Below are 20694 nucleotides of genomic sequence, written 5' to 3' on the forward strand. Positions count from 1 at the left end.
GCCCCTGTAAATGTCCTAACACAACCACCTCCAATGTACAGTAAATTACCAAGTATGGTCTTGTCAATATTCCAATGTACAGTTTTGCTTGTACAGTTGTACAGTGTCCCCCACCCACCTCTCTTTTCTGGACTCTTTCGTATCACAAACAGTACTGTATTTGCAAATCTGGTATGTCATAAATGTATAGATGTAGCAGTACTGTCTATCTGTATGTCATGTATGTCATATATGTTATGATGAATTGAAAATGGGGGACCCTGATGTAAACAAGACGAAAGTCTTTCTCTGGTCTGCATCCCCTTAACAATTGTATGTATTGAGCTGTATTGTACCCATTCTGCAATCTGTTAATACAGTTTTCAATCAATCAATCAATCAATCAGAATTAATTTCCACACTAATCCAAATATCTCAGCGATGTGTTTTGGACGCATTCAATGTTTCACATTGACATATCTGTGCAAAATGTGAAATACGACTAATTTTAATACTTTTAATGACAGTTTCAATGAGAGAAAACACACACACACCAATGAAGGTCATTGTACATTTGAAACTCACCTGTATTTCATTCCAAAAGTCTCCATAAGGTATGCAATCACTAAGGCAGCACTGGAATGAAGAATGAAACGGATTGCTTTACATGTCCACATGTGCATACATCCATACAGACTAATGTAAGAGTGGTATCTGTTACTAAGCACTGTCACACTGAGTTTATCTCACACTCTATATTCTATTTATTTGGTATGGTTTATACACTACTGGACACTGCTCACATCAGTCACAACCTACTGTTATGACATACTGCAAAGTCATTAGCTCGGTCAGTGAGCAAAGCTTGAATGCTGTGGCAGAGAAAAGGACCAGGTACAAAGTAAACTCCACTATGAACAATGTCCGCTGCCCGCTATGATGAATTCTCTGAGCCACCCCCCCCCCCCCCCCCCCACAACCAGCTAAGGCGTTTCATTATGCCTACTGCATATCTCTACAATGCCTCCTGTGGGTCAACTCTGTCAGTCAAGGTGTCCATTAGTTTGAGACGAGTCCACCTTCTGCCCTCTTGCTCGGTTCATACTCTGTATATCACAAGCTCTTCATATGTTTATCATGTGGTTAATGTGCACTTGCATTGTGCATACCGGTAATTCATTACATGAATGCTCCTTTGCACATCAGTCTGCAATTACTGTAATTTGTATACGTATATTTGTACATCTGCCCTGACCCGATTACATATTCCGTTTTATGTCTTAGTGCATAATTGGGTACACATCACTGAGACTTACTATAGGAATACCAGTAGCCTACTATGTAATATCTGCATACTATATACTGTCTATTTTCTACATACCGTATGCGCTCTCACACAGTACTCTGTACATTTCAGTAGCCACTAGGGGTGGGAATCACCAGTTTCATCACGATACGATATCGATTCTTTGGACAACGATACGATATTTGCCGATATCACAAAGTCTGCCACGATACGATACGATTCGATTCAGGTGCCTGCGATCGATATGAGATGATATATTATTTATGTGCCCATTTAATATATTATTTATGTGCCCATTTAACACAATCAGTCACATTTAGATCAACTAAAAAAAGGCTACGGAAATATCAATTGATGTTTTTATTTTTGAGCTCTTCCAGACATTTAAATGAAAAACAATCTATTGTTTTTAATACAAATAGACCTCCTGTTCACTGTAAAGTGCCACGTTTTGATATATTGAGCTTTAAACTTTAAGTAAATTTTTTTGGAACTCACAACACGCAACCTAAACCCCCCCCCCTCTCCCAAACTGTTCCTACAATTGTTTTATGTTGCATGATGATTTAATATCAACATTATCTGTCCATCCTCAGTAAATAATATCAATATAATAATACTCCTGACTTCTGGTCTTTTCAAACACACACACAGAATGCCCCTCCCCCAGTCCCCACACACAGAAAGGTAGAATGCCCCCCCTCCTCCTTCCCCAGTCCCCTCTCCTGTTCTCTCACGGTTAGCTGCTTAGCTTAAGCAGCTAACGTAACGCTAATCTAGGTCTGCCCACGCGACGTGGGCATAAAGGAATGGCGACGATGCAAAGCATGTTAGATGCATTTGACCCGTTGCGGGGAAAAAACTGCACAGACTTATATCGGGTCGCAAAATAGGTGCTCTGTAGCCCTGTTCTGCTGTACAGAGCTACACGGCGTTTCACACTACTGGGCGGATACGACTCGCCGGATTTTCAAAATAAGAGTATCGCAATATGAATCGATCTTTTTACATTGCATCGATCCTATTTGATTATTGATAATAGATCGATATATCGATCTGGATCAATGTATCGTCCCACCCCTAGTAGCCACCTGTACCCTTGTAGATTCAATAATTTTCTGCACATATATTACTGCACATACCCTCACTAGCGCTGTACATATACAATTTTGTGCTTTTATTTCTTATTTCTTTTTTAAAAATCTTTTTGTGTTCTTAACCCTTTATCTGCCACAGATTATTCTGATCTTAATCCACTCTCTGCCACCACTATAAGTCTATGGAGATGTTCCCCTTCTTTGCAGGGCTATAACTTTTTAAATTGTATTGCTAAATTGACATTACTATGGCCCATTCAACGTCAAGTATCTATCGTTTAGGATGTAGCAACGTTCTCACCGCGGCTTCCTCTGACCGTTGGGTGATCAGCGTGGAGCAGAAATATCTCTATTATGGGATGTTGATATATGCGATCCATTTCCAGGTTGTATAATACTATATGCGTCCAAATCATGTTGTTTATCGAGTTATTTGCAACCGATCGCCGTCCAGTGTATCAAGATGGAGTCCCGCTAACAATAGCGAGTGCCCGGACGAAATACGGTTGAGCACCACTTCCGGCGCGTCACTTCCGGTTTTGGCGATTCGCCGATCGGCCACCAGATGGCGGTCTTGAACCGTTGGAGAGTTGAGAGGAGATCAACAGCAAGTCTCAAGTCTCCGTGGGTGAAATATGATTGCCATCACAGATTTTTGAAATATTGATCTCAAAGACGCCTTACGGCGTCATTGGCAGATTACGCATGGCGAGCAATGACGTGGTAACACGTTCTTGGCGAGAAAAGGGTTAATTACCTGTCTATAGTTCTGTTGTATTCCTTGTTGTGCTGTGCCGTTGACAAAGGCACAATTTCCTCTTAGGGACAATAAAAACCTTATCTTGAGCTTCATCTTAACACTGAATGCATCGAGTTTTACCGTCTGTCTTGCTGTCCCTGTGCAAGGTCCTACTGTCATTGTAACATGTGCACCCGTCACTATGAAACTTAAAATTGACAGTATTAGTAAATTGTTTATGTCTCAGCACATTCACCAAGACACATTCCTGTATATTCAGGGGACCTCATTCACCAACATCGTCTTAAGATTTCTCTTACGACAACCTCCTTGGAAGGTCGTAAGAGAAAGCCAACGACAATTACCCCCGGATTCACCAATGTGTGGAGAGGTTGTCTTAACTTGCCAAATGATCACAGCTGCGAACCCCTGAATGATCGTACGTCACTCATTCACAAACTGGAGAGCGTGTTCCCGTTTACTTCATTTGCATACAGACACGGCCCTCAAGCTCATTATAAAGCGAGGGCTGTGCGCAAAACAAGGGTCAGCATTGCACTGTATTCAACAGGTAGCGAGGAAGCGCTTTGCGACGGATCAAAATTAGATTAGATTCAAATGTATTGTCATCATACAGCACACTAGGGCTGTCCCCGACTAAGGATTTGGATAGTCGACTTTGATTGGCCGAAATTTGCCAATAGTAGACTACCCCCCCCAGATTATAATATATATTTTTGTATCATTCCATTTGGGCTGTGGGGGGTGCTTAATGTCTGAAGTAGTCGACTGAAGGCTCCTTGTCCTCTGCGAAAGCATTTGGTCCACTGATGGATACATCTTGATATTTGTCTAGTCTAGTGTGTTCATTAGACGGGTGAAATCCTCTTTCAGTGCCTTCAGTGTTTTCTTGGTAACCGTGCCATTAGCGTTAGCCACGCTTCTAGGCCTCTTTGCTTTTGGAAAGAATGAAAAAAAGATATATATATATATTTTTTTTAAATACTACTTTTTTTTGCATTCGACTAAAGAGGCTGGCAGTCGACTACGGCCCCTTTCGATCGATTAGTTGACTATTCGGGGTCAGCCCTACAGCACACTAATAACTATAGTGGAATAGACTATTAATATTCCATATTTATACCGTCTTGTTGTGCGCTCCTGGACACTAGGGGTGGGACGATACATCGATCCAGATCGATATATTATCAATAATCAAATGGGATCGATGCAACGTAAAAAGATCGATTCATATTGAGATACTTTTATTTTGAAAATCCGACGACGGCGACGTCATATCCGCCCCGCGCCCAGTATTGTCAAACTCTGTGTAGCTCTGTACAGCAGAGCAGGGCTACAGTCGGAGCGTCTATTTTGCGATATAAGTCTGTGCAGTTTTCCCCCCGCAACGGGTCAAATGCATCTAAACATGCTTTGCATCGTCGCCATTCCTTTATGCCCACGTCATGTGGGCAGATCTAAATTAACGTTAGGTTAGCTGCTTAAGCTAACCGTGAGAGAACAGGAGAGAGAGGGGAAGGAGGAGGGGCGCGGGGGCATTCTGTGTGTGTGTGTGTGTGTGTGTGCGTTTGAAAAGACCAAATGAAGTCAGGAGTATTATTATATTGATATTATTTACTGAGGATGGACAGATAATGTTGATATTTAAACATGAATACATAATAAATGTATTGATGATCATGCAACATAAAACAATTGTAGGAACGGTTTGGGAGAGGAAGCGGTTTTAGCTTGCGTGTTGTGAGTTCCAAAACATTTTATTTAAAACTTTAAAGCTCAATATATAAAAACGTGGCACTTTACAGTGAACAGGAGGTCTATTTGTATTAAAAACAATAGATTGTTTTTCATTTAAATGTCTGGAAGAGCTCAAAAATAAAAACGTCAATTGATATTTCCGTAGCCTTTTTTTAGTTGATCTAAATGTGACTGAATGTGTTAAATGGGCACATAATATCGTCTCATATCGATTGCAGGCACCTGAATCGAATCGTATCGTGGCAGACTGTGATATCGGCAAATATCGTATCGTTGTCCAAAGAATCGATATCGTATCGTGATGAAACTGGTGATTCCCAGCCCTACTGGACACCTTCCGCAGCGCACACACACACACACACACGCGTACTGTATAGTCTATGTGCAGTGATGTACCTGAACGTGTTCAATGAACGATTGTTCATGAACTCGTTCATATTTTGGGCGAACGTGAACGGAACGTACCGTATTTCCGCTAGATGAAGGTAATTGTGAATGCGTTAATTCTCGGCACTCTTATCACAGTATAACTTCGCTCAAAAGTGTGCCCGATTTGGGACGGGCGCACACACAAAATTTGTGAACTGTGAACTGAACTAGTTCATGTAGAAAGTGAACTTTCCCAACACTGTCTACATGCGTAATGAATGAACAGTAGGCTTATATTATTCTAATGAATGTTTTATTAGGAGATAGCAGATACTGCGCTGCCCTATAGTAGTATTATGTATTACTTTCACATGGTGGAGGGATACTTACTGTCTGTGGTGTATATTCGCATTGTGTTTTTTTTTTAATCCGCTTTCTCCGCCTGATTTTCTATTTTTTTCTCCCCATCCCAATTTAGTCGTTATGCCAATTCCCCCCCCTCCCCTACCTGGTTGTTGTGCGCATGTTCCTCCTACTGGTCGGTACAAGGGAACCCTGAAGTCCACCACATGCTTCCTCCGACACATGTGGAGACAGCCAGTGGCTCTTTTTTCACCTGGCAGCGAGGACTCTCATTGGTGAAGCGTAACGCGTGGGAGGTCACGCTGCCTTCACCATTTCCTGCCTTTCGCTGAGCAGGCGCCCAGACCTGACCTGTAGGCGTCGCTGTCCACAACGCCAGATTACCACCCACGACTTCCCTCCCCCTAACTCAGCCAAACGAGTAGGGATGTCCCGATCACATTTTTTTGCTCCAGATCCGATCCCGATCATGTGAGTTTGAGTATCTACTAATACCGATTTTTCCCGATCCGATCACAAAAAAAACAATTTTTTTTTTTTTTTTTTTAATGCCAATTTCTCACATTACATTTACCCTGAATGTTGACGTTATCCAGGTGAAAATGTTACTTCATTCAAGCGAGGCATTGCAATCCTTGACATAAATCATTTGATGTATAATTAAATCAAAGGAAATGCGTTTGGGTCCGAGAGTGTGGCTAGTCTGCCGTTCTGCAGCTGGATACTATTAGTTTGTTTTGGCAAAATTCTTCTGCTCTGTGTGACAATAAATAAATGATTTAAAAAAAAAGAAAATTTGTCGATCCCGATCTTCGGAAAATCACGTGATCGGATCGGGACATCCCTACAAACGAGTTCGTATGACGACTGGCCCAAGCCGCAGGGCAATGCTGACCACATTGTGGTTTAAGTGTGCCGTCACTAATTGGTGGTCTGTGATTGACAGTTTCTTTCTGTTTTCCTTGTAATTCAAATGGCCGCTTTTGTAATTTACACAGGTATGGTGATTGAGGCACCACATCCTATGAAAGCAGCTCAGAGTGCAGTCTGCAGCTGTCTCTCGTCAGTCACTCGTCACTTGGTCTCCAGAGTCGAACCTGAAGGGCTCACCTTGTGCTTTCCACCATTTTGACCTTTCCTGCATTTTGTCCATTTTTGCTTTGTTCTGACTTTACTTTATTATATGCTGAACCATGGAGACTGGAGCACCCAGCTCTCCACTCTTTGTTATTAGTTAGCTGTACAAATAAATAGTGATATTTTTGGTAAACCCTTGTCCGTTTTCCTATGTCCACCTGCTTACATTCAAGGCTTACCGGGGAAACGAGCCATATTTTCCTGACTGCTCAGGCCTTGGAGCAAGTCAATGTAGGCTTGAATGTAACAAGTAGTCATACTGTAGTTCTACTACAGTACAGTACACATCTTAAGCCCACCACAGAGTCGGGTGTGAGGACCAGACTCCACAGAGGCGTCACGCACCGGTGTCACACAAAAGGCTGCGTGGCATGTTGGTTGACATCGACCTGCATTAAATGTAGTAAACTGCCATGAGAAATGTAGTAAATTGGTAAGCGGTGGTACGCTTGACTGAAACCTCAAACCTCAAACATGCCGCGCAGAGTCCGGTCCGCTCACAGTACCACCCAACTCTGTGGTGGCCTTAAGATGTCATGCTAAGATGTGTACTCCTGTACATACTAGGGATGCACCGATATGAAAATTTGCCACAGATACCGATAGTTCAACTAACACAATCGGCCGATACCGATACTTGTGGCAAAATATTTTTTTTAAATATTTTTTAAATATTAATTTTTTTTGTAATATTTTTTTTTGTAATTTTTTTTTTTTTATGAAACTACTGTATATTTGTCTTACAAATTGTGCTCACCGATATGAACATAGGCCTCTTTACTTACTTAAAAAAAGGAAACATCAAGAAATAGCACTATCTCTCTCCCAGTATGTTCTGCAGGGCTGCAGCTAGATACTAGTTCTCCCAGCATGGTCTACCTGCTGGGCTGCAGCGAGATACTTTTAGGCTTGTTCAAGATGGGATAGGCGGACGCAGATCTGCGCAGGTTTTACTACCGCCTCGCCAAGCGCGTTGCATGACGGTTAGAATGTTGTCCGATTTGCTCTGAAAATCTGACGAGGCGAGGCACACCGAAATCCATCTTGAACAAGCCTCTTGTCTCAACCAATGACATTTTGATTGACAGTCGATTCTGCCAATTACGTCACACACCGCTTGCACCCGCCTCTGCTGTTACCACCAATCGGCAAGCGTGTTGCATTTTTTACTCCTGCTTTTGTCCGCCATTGATTTTGAGTTGACGAGAGGTTTTCTAGAACAACACGGCGCGGCTGACGTTTAGCTTTTAGCTCCGCAGGATGACTTAAATGAGGCATAATGATTTTACTGCAACTAATGTTATAATAAAACAAAGCCCTTCTATACATGTGTCTGATTGAAAACGTTATTAACAGATTGCAGAATGGGTAAAACTCAGGGCTCTGTGAGCAACGGAAGGAACTGAGCTAGTATGAACGCTTGCTACGTTCGGGTAAATAATATGCTGATGTTATGAACGTGTAACACTAACTATATAATGTTAATGCCACAAAACGAATGCCTTGTTAATCATAAGTAGTAACTTTGATGCAGTAGCTTGTGTGTGTGTGTGGGCCGGGGGCGGCGTTGTGCAGGTAGGTCGCGAGTGAACTTTTTTTTGTCTTGACGCTACACAAATTGATGGATATTTATCAGCTATTGCCATCGGCACATTCGAGCTTATCGGCAGATAGGCCGATTGCAGTCAACAAGGCACTTATCGACCGATACCGATACCCGACAGATACATTGGTGCACCCCTAGTACATACTACTATAGGGCAGCGCATACAGTATCTACGATCTCCTAATGAAACAAGTAATTAGAATAATATAAGCCTACTGTTCATTCATTACACGTAGGCTATACAGTGTGTGTGTGTTTGCCTGAACAGGTGGCCAGGAGCGCACAACAAGATGGTATAAATATGGAATATTAGTACAGTCTATTCCACTATAGCTACAATAGTTCTTTTTTATTTATCCACTGTCATTTGCAGTGTTGTAGTGTTTTGATTTATTTTCGGACATCACGATGCCTCTTGAGGCATGACTGTAAATGTAAAACTTAATTTTTTATCATACAAATTGTCATATTTATTATTATTATTTAATTTCAAGGAGGTCTGTAGAGTTGACATATTCCTCCAAAATAAAGCCCTTAACTCATTCAGCGCCATACCCGACATTTCTCGGGTTATCTCGCCAGCGGTTGAGCGCCATAACAGAGATTTCTCGGGTTTTGATCCTATGATATTTTTCCTTTGATCCCCGTTATATTATCGTATAGCTTACGCTCTGCTCTATTGGAACCCTATCCCATATCAATCTAATACTGAATAAATTTCACCACATGTACACACCCATCCGTCTGGCCACACCCACATCCGCTCCTCTACATAAGTGGGGACGTGGCCATACTAACAGCTCCTTCCCTATTTTCACCACCGACAAGTGTCTGTATACACCACTTGAGTTTAGTGCCGAAATAGTTGTTGGAAAGGAGCTACGTGGACATTGTATCTTATTTTTCTCTCTCGCCAATTTACGAGAAAAGCCAAGTCATAATGTCTGCACCTTCGGGGGGTTCGAGCGCTCACAACGTCACCAGCGCTTCTCCATTACATGACTGGTGGCTGGGGATTTGCGACGCAGACTCTTCGCCTCTGCTCGCTCCCGTCGTAGGGCGACGAGCTGCAGGGGCGAGCGGCCTGGCTTTGGGGTTGTGCTGGAGCCGGACGAGTTTCCGATGGAAACTGAGGATCACATGGAGGGGGCGACAGCACTCTTGTTTGATGCCCCAGTGGAGACGTATCATTCTCCCCCTCGGGGTGTGGCAGGGAGTGTTGCGTCTCCTTGGGGTCCCTTGTTCTCCGGTATTGGGTTAGAACCTCCGACCCTGAGACAAGATGCCCAGCTATCTGCCGTGTCGGATGGTGGCGGCCGACATGGCAGCCTCCCGTACGTGAGGGACGCGAGTGACGTGGAGGGAGGTACGCAAGGGGAGTTGCTTGCCTTGTTCCCCGAGCTCATGGCGGCCGCCGCAGCCGCTAATGGCGTGGTGTTGCCGCAGCCTCTGCCTGCACCTGTTCCTGATGACATGATAGGTCATCTCTGGCAACGTCGTCCTGTGAGAGAGACTGGCGTTGTCTGCCCATTCTTCCCTTCAATGGAGGCCTACGTGAAACAGGTAATCTCCCGACAGGTAATCTCCCGCATCACTGGCCTTACCCCCGCCTACGTGCCAGTCACGCGGGTGGCGGATTTGGTCCAGGGACTAAAGGACGGGGTGCCTCGGCTTGATAGCCTGAGTGATGACATCCATACTTTGTCCCGAAGTGGTGTGGGAGCCGTTGTGGAAGCCGGTTCCCCAAGGGAAATCGGCTAGGCAGATGGCTAATTGGAGTGACCAGGCGTACATGGCCGCGACTCGGAGCCTAGCTGCGATGTCTCAAAACATTGCACAGCTAGCGCGCTACATGTCGGGGATGATGGCAGGCGGGTCGGTATTGGATGACCATCATCAATATCTTCACGCCCAATCGGCTGGAGCCATCCTGCACCTTACCCAGCGGCAGGCAATAGCCGCCGGGAAGGGGCGCGCCCTGGCCACTCTATCCCAGCGCCACCTTTGGCTGGAGCAGGCGAGGGTGCCGGAAAAGAGGATTCCCCTGCTCACGGCCCCCCCTCTCCGATGCTGGGCTGTTCGGGTCGCGTGAATATTAAAGGCAACCAACTTGTGTTCAGCCTTTTGTTCAGCGTTTCTCTGATTGGCCACACGGCCCGCTGTCAAGCCGGCGGCGGCGCACGGAAGGCGGGGACAAACCACCGCATCGCCCCGCTGGCGCTTCAGCAAGCAGCCTCCACAGCTCCAGTTAACCTAATTTATACCGTAATGAATCATTAAAAAAATATACCGTTAACTGGAATATGTTGTTTCTTTACACATATGTTGGATTATGTAATTTGTTTGTCATGACAAAACAATAGAAATCGCTACTTTACATCAGGGTGAACGCTGTTACACTGCCACCACCCACTTCAATGACAGAGCTCTCATATTTGCGAATGCATAAACTATATCTTAAATTATGGCTATGTGTCTAATATGGCTGTCGCGAAGTCATTGATAAGCGGGTAACCATAATTTAAGATATAGTGTATGCATTCGCAAAATATGAGAGCTCTGTCATTGAAGGGCTTCCACAACGGAGCACAGCCGCTGCTGCTGGAGCTGGACCGAGTCAAGCCGGCGGCGGCGCACGGAAGGCGGGGACAAACCACCGCATCGCCCCGCTGGCGCTTCAGCAAGCAGCCTCCACTGATGTACAGTGACGAGTGAATCTGGTAGTGCGTTGGTTTATGACGTTAAAAACGCGAAATAACGCATAACATTACAGCTTACAGTTCCACACTGATGTACAGGGACACCCAGAGTTTCTAGTTACAGTAGTGACACGTGAATCGAGAATCGAGATAGTCCTAACACTGTAACAGTGTTTATTAGTAAGAGTCAGATAGTCCTAACAGTGTTTATTATTAAGAGTCAGATAGTCCTAACAGTGTTTATTATTAAGAGTCCTAACAGTGTTTATTATTAATTAACGTCATAAACGAACTACCAGATTTATTTTGCACCAGGGAACTTGAAGGTTCCTGCCGCACTCGCGGCAAAAGGGGGCGGGCTAGCGGCGTGGGGTCGTGGCCAATCAGAGAAAAGCTGAACACAAGTTGGTTGCCTTTAATATTCACGCGTTCGGGTCGGCCATGCAACAAATGACGGCTGCCTGCAGAGAGATGGAGGAGGAGCGCTCTGTGCTCCAACCCCATTTCCCCCGACCCGATGCCACCGGTGATGGCCGACGAAAACAACGCCGGCAGAGGACCGCGACCGTTGCCTCCTCCACCACCGCCGCTGGGCCTTCATCAAAGAAGGCCAGGAGTGGAGGGAGTGCCTCGTCCGCGACAGCCAGCCGCACCACAGCCGGAGGTGACGGTAGGGATCGACGTGACCAGGTTTCGGCTAGCACTCGGTCGAAAGACTCGTCTTCCCTCATCATGAAGAAGACTGTGTTCTTCTTGCAATGGTAAACTTTACTGTTACGAAGGATCAGATTAAACCGAATATATATATTTATTGATTGATATATATTGCATAATATTTGTATATCGTCTGATATCCCTTGTGTATTCTTTGTACATATACACGGAATATCCCTTAACCTAGTACAGACTAATATCCCTCTCCCTCTCCCTCTCTCTCTCTCTCTCTCGTTTTTAGCTAAAGTGGATAGAAAAGACAGTTTATGCAAAAGTCTTCTTAAGCACCCAAGAGTTTTTATATAAATTGTCTTACAGTAGATTCTTTTATTTTTAATAATAATATAAGCTGCATATAAGGAATACAACCAAATCCTCTGTCATACCATAAAATTGTATTATTTATTATTATTATTATTTCGTTAATGTATCATATCGTCGTTTTTTTTTGTAGAGGCTGCGACATGGTGCACAGCATACCGAACGCCCCTTCCGCCGGGGTGCTGTTTTCAGCAGACCCCTTAGGCGCCTATCTAGTCCGCAGTGCTCCAGGCACAGGTCGAGTTCTTTTGACCTGTTGCCTGGATTGAGGGATCAACCTCTTTGGGGGTTGTCTCCCCGGTGCGCTGCCTGGTCCCACTGTGTTGTGGGGGTGTAGCCTCTTTTGAGTGCTTCAGGGCGGCGTGCTGTAGGGGGGAAGGGCCTGCTCTTGGATGGGCCCTGTCCGATACGCTGGCGATGTGGGGGGTGGTGTCACTAGTGACCGCCTGGTGGGGTCTCGATGCTGCGGCGTCGTTGGCCTCACCAGACCCTTTCCGGGGGGTCCTGACCCTTCCTGGGGCTGGGTCCTCCTTCGCGCTCCGCTGCTACGGCCTTGCCACGGGGTTGGGTTCTTGACCTTGACCCCATGTTATTAGGGATTGTAACAGTTTTTTTTTCTTCCCGTTCGTTCCCTGGTGGCATGTGGGATGAGCGCCTATGTAGTCGCGGGTTCTTCTGTGTGAAGGTAAGTCCCACGGTCTGCTCACCCTGTGCGTTGAGTCGCTAAACCCTCTTCGCACAGTCGGATCCGATTCCCTCCCGTCCCCCTATAGGGGGGTCCCGGGTAGGGCTGGGCGATAAAACGATAACGATAACTATCGCGATAAATTATTTCCTCGAAATAAACATGAAACGTGGTCGCAAAGTTTCGATATATCGATTTTCCAAGCTTGAATATGAGCACACGCACTAACAACCAATCAGTGAAGGAGATGGCCGACAGCGGAAGGAGACCTCTGGGTAGAGAGGTAGGACTCAAGTAGTAAACAAGGCTGGCTAGGATAATTAGCTTGCACGGCGCTATTTTATAGTTTACGTGCCGAGTGGGTGTGTGGCGTGAATTCTGAGGCCACGGTTATAGTAGTGTGGGGTATACGGTGGACGTCGTTGCAATGTATTGGGGCGGAACAGAGTATTTTAGGGTGATATTTAGTACATTGGAACAAGGCTGGCTAGGATAATTAGCTTGCACGGCGCTATTTTATAGTTTACGTGCCGAGTGGGTGTGTGGCGTGAATTCTGAGGCCACGGTTATAGTAGTGTGGGGTATACGGTGGACGTCGTTGCAATGTATTGGGGCGGAACAGAGTATTTTAGGGTGATATTTAGTACATTGGAACAAGGCTGGCTAGGATAATTAGCTTGCACGGCGCTATTTTATAGTTTACGTGCCGAGTGGGTGTGTGGCGTGAATTCTGAGGCCACGGTTAGAGTAGTGTGGGGTATGCGGTGGACGTCGTTGCAATGTATTGGGGCGGAACGGAGTATTTTAGGGTCATATTTAGTACATTGTCATGGGATACACCGCTTGCTCTGGCTAACTGCTAACGTGCGCGGACTGATGACGACATCAACTCGAGACATTCGCAGCAGCAAAACAAGTCTTTTTTTTTTATCCACTTTTTCTCCCATTTTCTATATTTTCTCCCATCCCAATTTCGTATCATCCAATTCAACCCTCCCCTGTCACAAACGCTGTTTCTTGCCTCCCACAAGCCGGCTGCAATGTGGACTAAGTCATACATAGCACAAGTCCCCTCCGGTACTTGAGGTAACAGCAGTCGCATCTTTTCACCTGCGCAGCTCGATCTCTCAGTGGCGAGGAGTAACGCGTGGGAGGCTCACGCTGCCCCCGACACTTCCTGATTCTACTGCGCAGGCGCACCAACCGACCTGTAGGAGTCGCTGTCCACAACGCCCGATCCCCACCCATCAGTTTCCCACCCCCTAATACGGCCAATGTATATTAGTATGAACGACCAGCTAAACTGAAAGCAATGTGGAGCGCTGGGCTCGAACAGGCGAGCCCAGCGTCTCCGCATTCGTGGCGAGCGCCTTGCCCACTACGCCACGTAGCCGCCAGCAGCAAAACAAGTCTATTAATAGCCCGTCCATCGGCGCCGGGCATAAGAAGTTAATTAATCTTGACAGACATTATATCGACGATAATTATCAATATCGAGTTATATGAAAATAATTTTATAATTTTATCGCGATAACGTTTTTGGCCATATCGCCCAGCCCTAATCCGGGGGCTCGGGTCCTCCCCGGTTCAGATGGTTGTGGGGGGCCTCAGCGGGTACATTTGTCGAGCTTCCGCTCTGCTCAGCTCCTGTGTTCCAATAGAGCAGAGCGTAAGCTATACAATAATATAACATACGGTTATCCTATAACCATAGTTATACGAGTATAGCAAGCGCTCTGCTCTGACTCACTGAGGACCCCGTGGTCTTCGCCTTCGGTGGTGAAAGACTTGGGAAGGAGCTGTTAGTATGGCCACATCCCCACTTATGTAGAGGAGCGGATGTGGGTGTGGCCAGGCGGATGGGTGTGTACATGTGAAGACATTTATTCAGTATTAGATTGATATGGGATAGGGTTCCAATAGAGCAGAGCGCTCGCTATACTCATATGGTTATAGGATAACCGTATGTTCTACACACTCGGCCAGAGCCCTCTGAGTTACTCTGGTACAGCTACCTACGTTGGAATTGCAATTCCGATCAAATCTCACCAGGTGGCAGTATCGCCTCCCTTTTGAACTCAGAAAGAAATGGGTCAGGACAGGCAATGAATGAACGGGACTCGCTCTGAGGGGGAGGAGCTCTTAAGATTTGTTTATTAAGGACAATGCAAATTAATGAACATCATTTACATGAGTGTATGCATAACATCACAGCATGATAAGGACGTAAATATGCCGGGAATAGCACAGGGCTAATTTTCACCCGTAGTCCTCTTCCAAAGCAATCGCTAGCAGATCTGCTCGCCTCAAAACCTATAGTGTCCCATAAACACTTGTAATTACATATAAACGAGTAATCGCGATCGCCGATGGGATCATTGGAATTATTCTTTTTGGATTAAGGACCCCCTATGTCTATTTTACCTACATGTTTATGTAACGATCACAGTGTATTACTTTACCGGACATAAACCAAGCTTTTTGTAACGATCGTAAAAATTGTGGCCGATACCGATAACCGATATTAACACATTGGACCCAAAAAACGAGTATACTCGTTATTGCCCGCCATGCGTTGTGCGCCAGAAACGAGTCAAGTCATTTTTTGGGATCAATATTTCATTTTTTCGCCATGGCATTCATAATTCATCCAGCCTCCCTCCGGGACTGCAGCTGGACCCTGTCTAATATTGCAACGCCTCAATACCGCCGCCTGGTGGATGTCGGGCGAGTTACACTCCAAGCCAAACCGGAAGTGGCGCTCGGTGAATCAAGGAAATTCCTCCGGCAGTAATATCTTGTAGCATGGGATCGCTTTCGAAACGCAATAATCAATATGATTTCGGCGTTTATTGCGTCATACAAACGGGAAATGGATCTAGCAGATCGACGTCAAATAATTGGAATATTTTTCCTCCAGTCTCATCGGCGAACGGTAAGAGGAATATAACGTTATTTTGAGCCCGATTGTTTATTCATTTCACGGAAATCCATCTGATCAACATATCAACCCAACCATAGTAAGAAAAGACGCTACTGACGATCAAGGAATTATAAATGACCCCCCCCCCCCCCTTTCCTTCACGCATGATGAAGCATAATGTATACCGATCATACACATTTGAATTTTTTAATATAGCGTGTATAGGAAAGAAACGCCAATCAATAATCTATCATATGCGGCGGCCGATATATTGTGCATCACTAACTAGTGTCTATCAAATGAGCCACACCATTGTCTCTACAGCTATAATACAGAACACACACACAGCTCTGCAAACATCGTGAAACACCACGAAAATTACAATTTTAAGCTGGCGTGAAGCGGCAGAGATGGGGACAGCCTATGGCGCTGGATGAGTTAAGAACACGACACACACCAGTCTGTCGACTTACGACTGCTCTTCAGCGCTCCTAAATCCTGCTCTTGGTTAAGACAGAATCCAGGAGAAGGGACCGTTCATGAATCCAAAAATCTGCCTGAAAATGTTGAGCTAGGACAAAATTGTGTCTGATCTTTTGTCTTAAGTCCATGGTGAATGGGACCCAGTGTTTTGGCAAATTAAGTATTTCTAATAACAAAAGGCAATACTGACCTTCTCGATATCCCTGCATTACCATGTAGAAGTACCTTCCCTTAAAGAAGATAAAATGTATTAGATATATATTTGAGAATATTGGGTGAAAGAAAAAGGCATTGAAATCTGTTTTCTATGAGGAAATTGACACTTTAGAAATTCAGTACCTCCGGTTGATAAGCAGCTATCGATAAATTCTTTAGTCTGTTGAGGAAGAAGTGGAATGAATGAAGCAGATCAGACAGATTGTATGGGTCTCTTTCACATCTTTCATTAAATTAAAGTTGCTAGCCAACTATATACATACACTCACCATAGGGAAAAAACGTATTATATTTTCCACCGGATTGTCAGCAATGTCTAATACAAGGTACCTGCAAAAACATTACATTTAGTTTCCAGTTGATAAACAAGAAAGTATCTAACTAGGGCTGAACCTTGACTAAATAAAGTCTTAAAGCTGCAATAGTTTTCTGAGCACAAGAGGGAACCATTGTAAACAAGACTTAGTTTTTGCTTAAAGGGGAACTCCAACATTTTGGGAAATTAGCTTATTTAACATCTTCCCTGGAGTTAGACAAAAAGATACATACCTTTTTTGTCTCTGTGCGTGCATTTTAGCTTTGGGAATAGATGCTCCGTTAGCATAGCTTAGCTTCATCACTGGAAGTGGGGGAGGGTTAGAGCCTTACAGTGCCTTACAGTGTATTGCAAGGTCTGACATTGACCAAACTTGATATGCATGACCTTGGTGGGCTCTAGGTCAACTCCTGAAAAGGGGGTCAATGTCAGACCTTGCAGTCAAAAGTTAGGGGGCGCACTGAAATTATAAAGGGTTATTAGCCCCCTAACTTTTGATTGCAAGGTCTGACATTGACCCCCTTTTCAGGAGTTGACCTAGAGCCCACCAAGGTCATGCATATCAAGTTTGGTCAATGTCAGACCTTGCAATACACTGTAAGGCACTGTAAGGCTCTAACCCTCCCCCACTTCCAGTGATGAAGCTAAGCTATGCTAACGGAGCGTCTATTCCCAAAGCTAAAATGCACGCACAGAGACAAAAAAGGTATGTATCTTCTTGTCTAACTCCAGGGAAGATGTTAAATAAGCTAATTTCCCAAAATGTTGGAGTTCCCCTTTAAGTGATCATTGTAATACATCACATATAAACGTAATACTGCCTTGCTAGCATACTCTTGTTGTAATTAAGAGATTTGCAGAATATATATATATATATATATATATATTTGTTTTTAAATCATGCTTGGATTACTAAATTTTAACTACAATACAATACATACAACACCTGGCTGTTAAATAGTGAACAGTCTCTAAATACTTCACCTACAAACATAATACTGTTCTGACAATATTGATGTAAGATTCACTGTATTATAATTTTTTTTGTATCAACTACAAGTATTTTTATGAGAGAGGGTGAGAAAATAGGCTGAGCTAAAACATGGTCCAGTCAAAGAAAATAAATAACTAACATAACAATAAGACCTTCTGAAAGCAGGTGGTCATACAAGGTTTTGAACATGTGAATAAATGCCGTCAGAAAACAATTATTGCAGCTTTAAATCGACTAATGGCCATTGGATTGTCTGCACTAACTGAACAGTCTATTTAATCAGAAGATGGGGGCAAGCCTGCACACTTCTTCTGAATAGTAATCTACTCAATAGTGCATTTAATTGACAAATCTAATCAAACATCAATACATTTTATCTGCAAATATTGTTTTTCATGCATAATTCTTGCAAATGGATATAATAAAAATAAAATGCTTTTTGTATAAAAACATTTGAGTCCCTGGAAACCAATTAGCCGGCTAATCAAATATTCATCAGACAAACACTTTTAAAATGGTACCAATTGTACAAAAACAATTTATTCTTGGGGGGAATAAACTTACCTAAATGTATGTGGGAAATTAGGCTTGATAAAATTGGCTTCAATGTCTTGGCGGACACACACAATATGAGTTATGCCCTGTCTCTCAAGAGCTGGCAGCTACACAAAGAGGAAGGAACAAAGACGTCATGATCAGTATATACTCAAAACAGATGTTGGAGAGAAAGTCACACCACTGAAATAGTTTCCTCATTAGTGTTCAATAAGCTAATGTTTAGATAACAGGCAACCAGGGTGGGAAATTAACACTAGGTTAGAATAATGAAAACGTCTTGTGAATTTATGAATCCACCAACCACTGTGGTCAGGTTATATGATATTCTGTACCCGCAAAAAGCTAAAACTAAAGGCTGGCTGTCACAAAACAGTCACATCTAGAGACCTCAAAACCTACTCTAGCGAGGCCTTTAACCTTGAACTGGAGAGTCTGGACTGGTCAGATGAACTCAATGGTACACTGGTTGAAGAAACTTGGCTTGGCTTCAAAACCAAATTTTCATCAATACTAAACAACATGGCCCCCCTAAGAACCACCAGGGTAAAAAAATCGCGCTGAGCCGTGGATGCACACTGAAATACTGACCGCTATGAAAGCCAGAGACAAAAAATGCTCTGAGTTTCGTAAAAGCCAGTCAAAGCTTACCAAAAGCACGAGCAGTGAACTCCAAGACCACGTGACTGAACTCAAACTAGAAAGAAACAGACTAAGAAATGACGTAAACTCCATGATCAAAACTGCTAAAAAAAATTTCATCAATGACAAAACCGAGGAAAACAAAAATAAACCACGTGAACTTTGGAAATTACTCAACAATCAACTAGGCTGCAGTAAAAAACTTAAAACCAGGTTCTCAAACATAAACATAAAGACGGACAACACGCTCATCACAGACAAGCTGGATGTAGCCAATTACTTAAACAATTTCTTCACAAACATAGCCACAACACTGGTAAACAAACTACCCTCCCACTCAGGGCAGTATGGGGTAGAACACAAACAATTTCTTCACAAACATAGCCACAACACTGGTAAACAAACTACCCTCCCACTCAGGGCAGTATGGGGTAGAACACATAGTAGCATACTACAAGAACCTAGGCGTCCACAAAGACGACTTCAAACTGGAAATGGTAACTACAGATGAGGTACTCAAAAAACTGAGCACCCTCCAACCAAACAAGGCCACTGGCCATGACAACATCCCCTCCAAATTCCTCAGAGACTCAGCAGCAGCCATCACCCCAGTCATCACACACATAATAAACCTCTCCATAAAACAGGGACATGTCCCCAAGGACTTCAAAAAGGGCAGCAAATTAGACCCGGGCAACTACCGCCCTGTTTCTATCCTTACATCCATCTCGAAAGTCATGGAAAAAATAGTATACGAACAGATCGAAAAGTACCTTGCGGAAAAAAATCTAATCTACGAATTCCAATCTGGCTTCAGAACATCCCACTCCACTGACGCATGCCTTCTCTACTTGAACGACCACATCAAACAAGAGGTGGACGCGGGCGAATACTGCGGCATGGTCATGCTGGACCTACAAAAGGCCTTCGACACCGTCAATCACACCATTCTGATTGACAAGCTAAAAGCAATTGGTTTTGATAGTTTATCAGTGAGCTGGATACAATCCTACCTGGAGGGGAGGGAACAGATGGTGGAGGTAAACGGTACCCTATCCCCCCCCCCCCTCACAGTGAGCTGTGGTGTTCCACAAGGAAGCATACTAGGACCGCTACTATTCCTAATTTATGCAAATGACATGTCGTCAGCTTGTGACTGCAACTTGTTCCTGTTTGCGGACGACTCAGCCCTGCTGGTCTCTGACAAGAACAAGTTACAGGTTGAAAAAGCCCTCAGCTCGGAACTAGGCAAAATCTGCATATGGCTCGCCGACAACAAACTATCATTACACATGGGCAAAACAGAGTCCATTCTCTTCGGTTCAAATAACAAACTCAGCAAGACCGACGGCTTCTCGGTTACAGTGGGTGACAATATTATCACAAGGAAAGATGAAATTACCTACCTGGGTTCCATCCTAGAGGCTAATCTTTCCTGTGACAAAATGGCATCCAATGTAATAAAAAAAGTCAACCAACGAACGCGATTCTTGTACCGGATCTCCTCTCTGGTAAACAAGAATACCCTGAAGACTCTAGCAGGAGCACTCATTCAAGGGTACTACGACTATGCTTGCACCTCATGGTACCAAAGCACCTCAAAGGCACTAAAAAACTAATTACAAACATCACAAAACAAGCTAGTCAGACTACTGCTTGACCCGACTCCTAGAACCCACCTCACCCCTGCCCACTTTGACAACCTAGGATGGCTTAGAGTAGACGACAGAGTACAGCAACTTGCAATGGGCCTGGTCTACAAGATACACTA

At 44.2% G+C, this 20694-nt stretch overlaps 1 protein-coding gene across 1 annotated transcript in view; it reads right to left on the reverse strand.

Moving 5' to 3' along the window:
• The window catches only part of styx (serine/threonine/tyrosine interacting protein), a 57801-nt gene that overhangs the window by 21689 nt on the left and 15418 nt on the right, over positions 1 to 20694 (reverse strand). Inside the window, exons 4-8 of the mRNA XM_084337299.1 lie at positions 18291 to 18388; positions 16686 to 16746; positions 16540 to 16576; positions 16391 to 16430; positions 565 to 615 (exon numbers count right to left, since the gene is read on the reverse strand). Coding sequence (XP_084193425.1) covers positions 565 to 615; positions 16391 to 16430; positions 16540 to 16576; positions 16686 to 16746; positions 18291 to 18388 — 287 coding nt within the window. The remainder of the gene's footprint in view (positions 1 to 564; positions 616 to 16390; positions 16431 to 16539; positions 16577 to 16685; positions 16747 to 18290; positions 18389 to 20694) is intronic.

This window comes from Notolepis coatsorum (genome assembly GCF_963971535.1).
Source record: "Notolepis coatsorum genome assembly, chromosome: 20".
Classification (NCBI taxonomy): Eukaryota; Metazoa; Chordata; class Actinopteri; order Aulopiformes; family Paralepididae; genus Notolepis; species Notolepis coatsorum.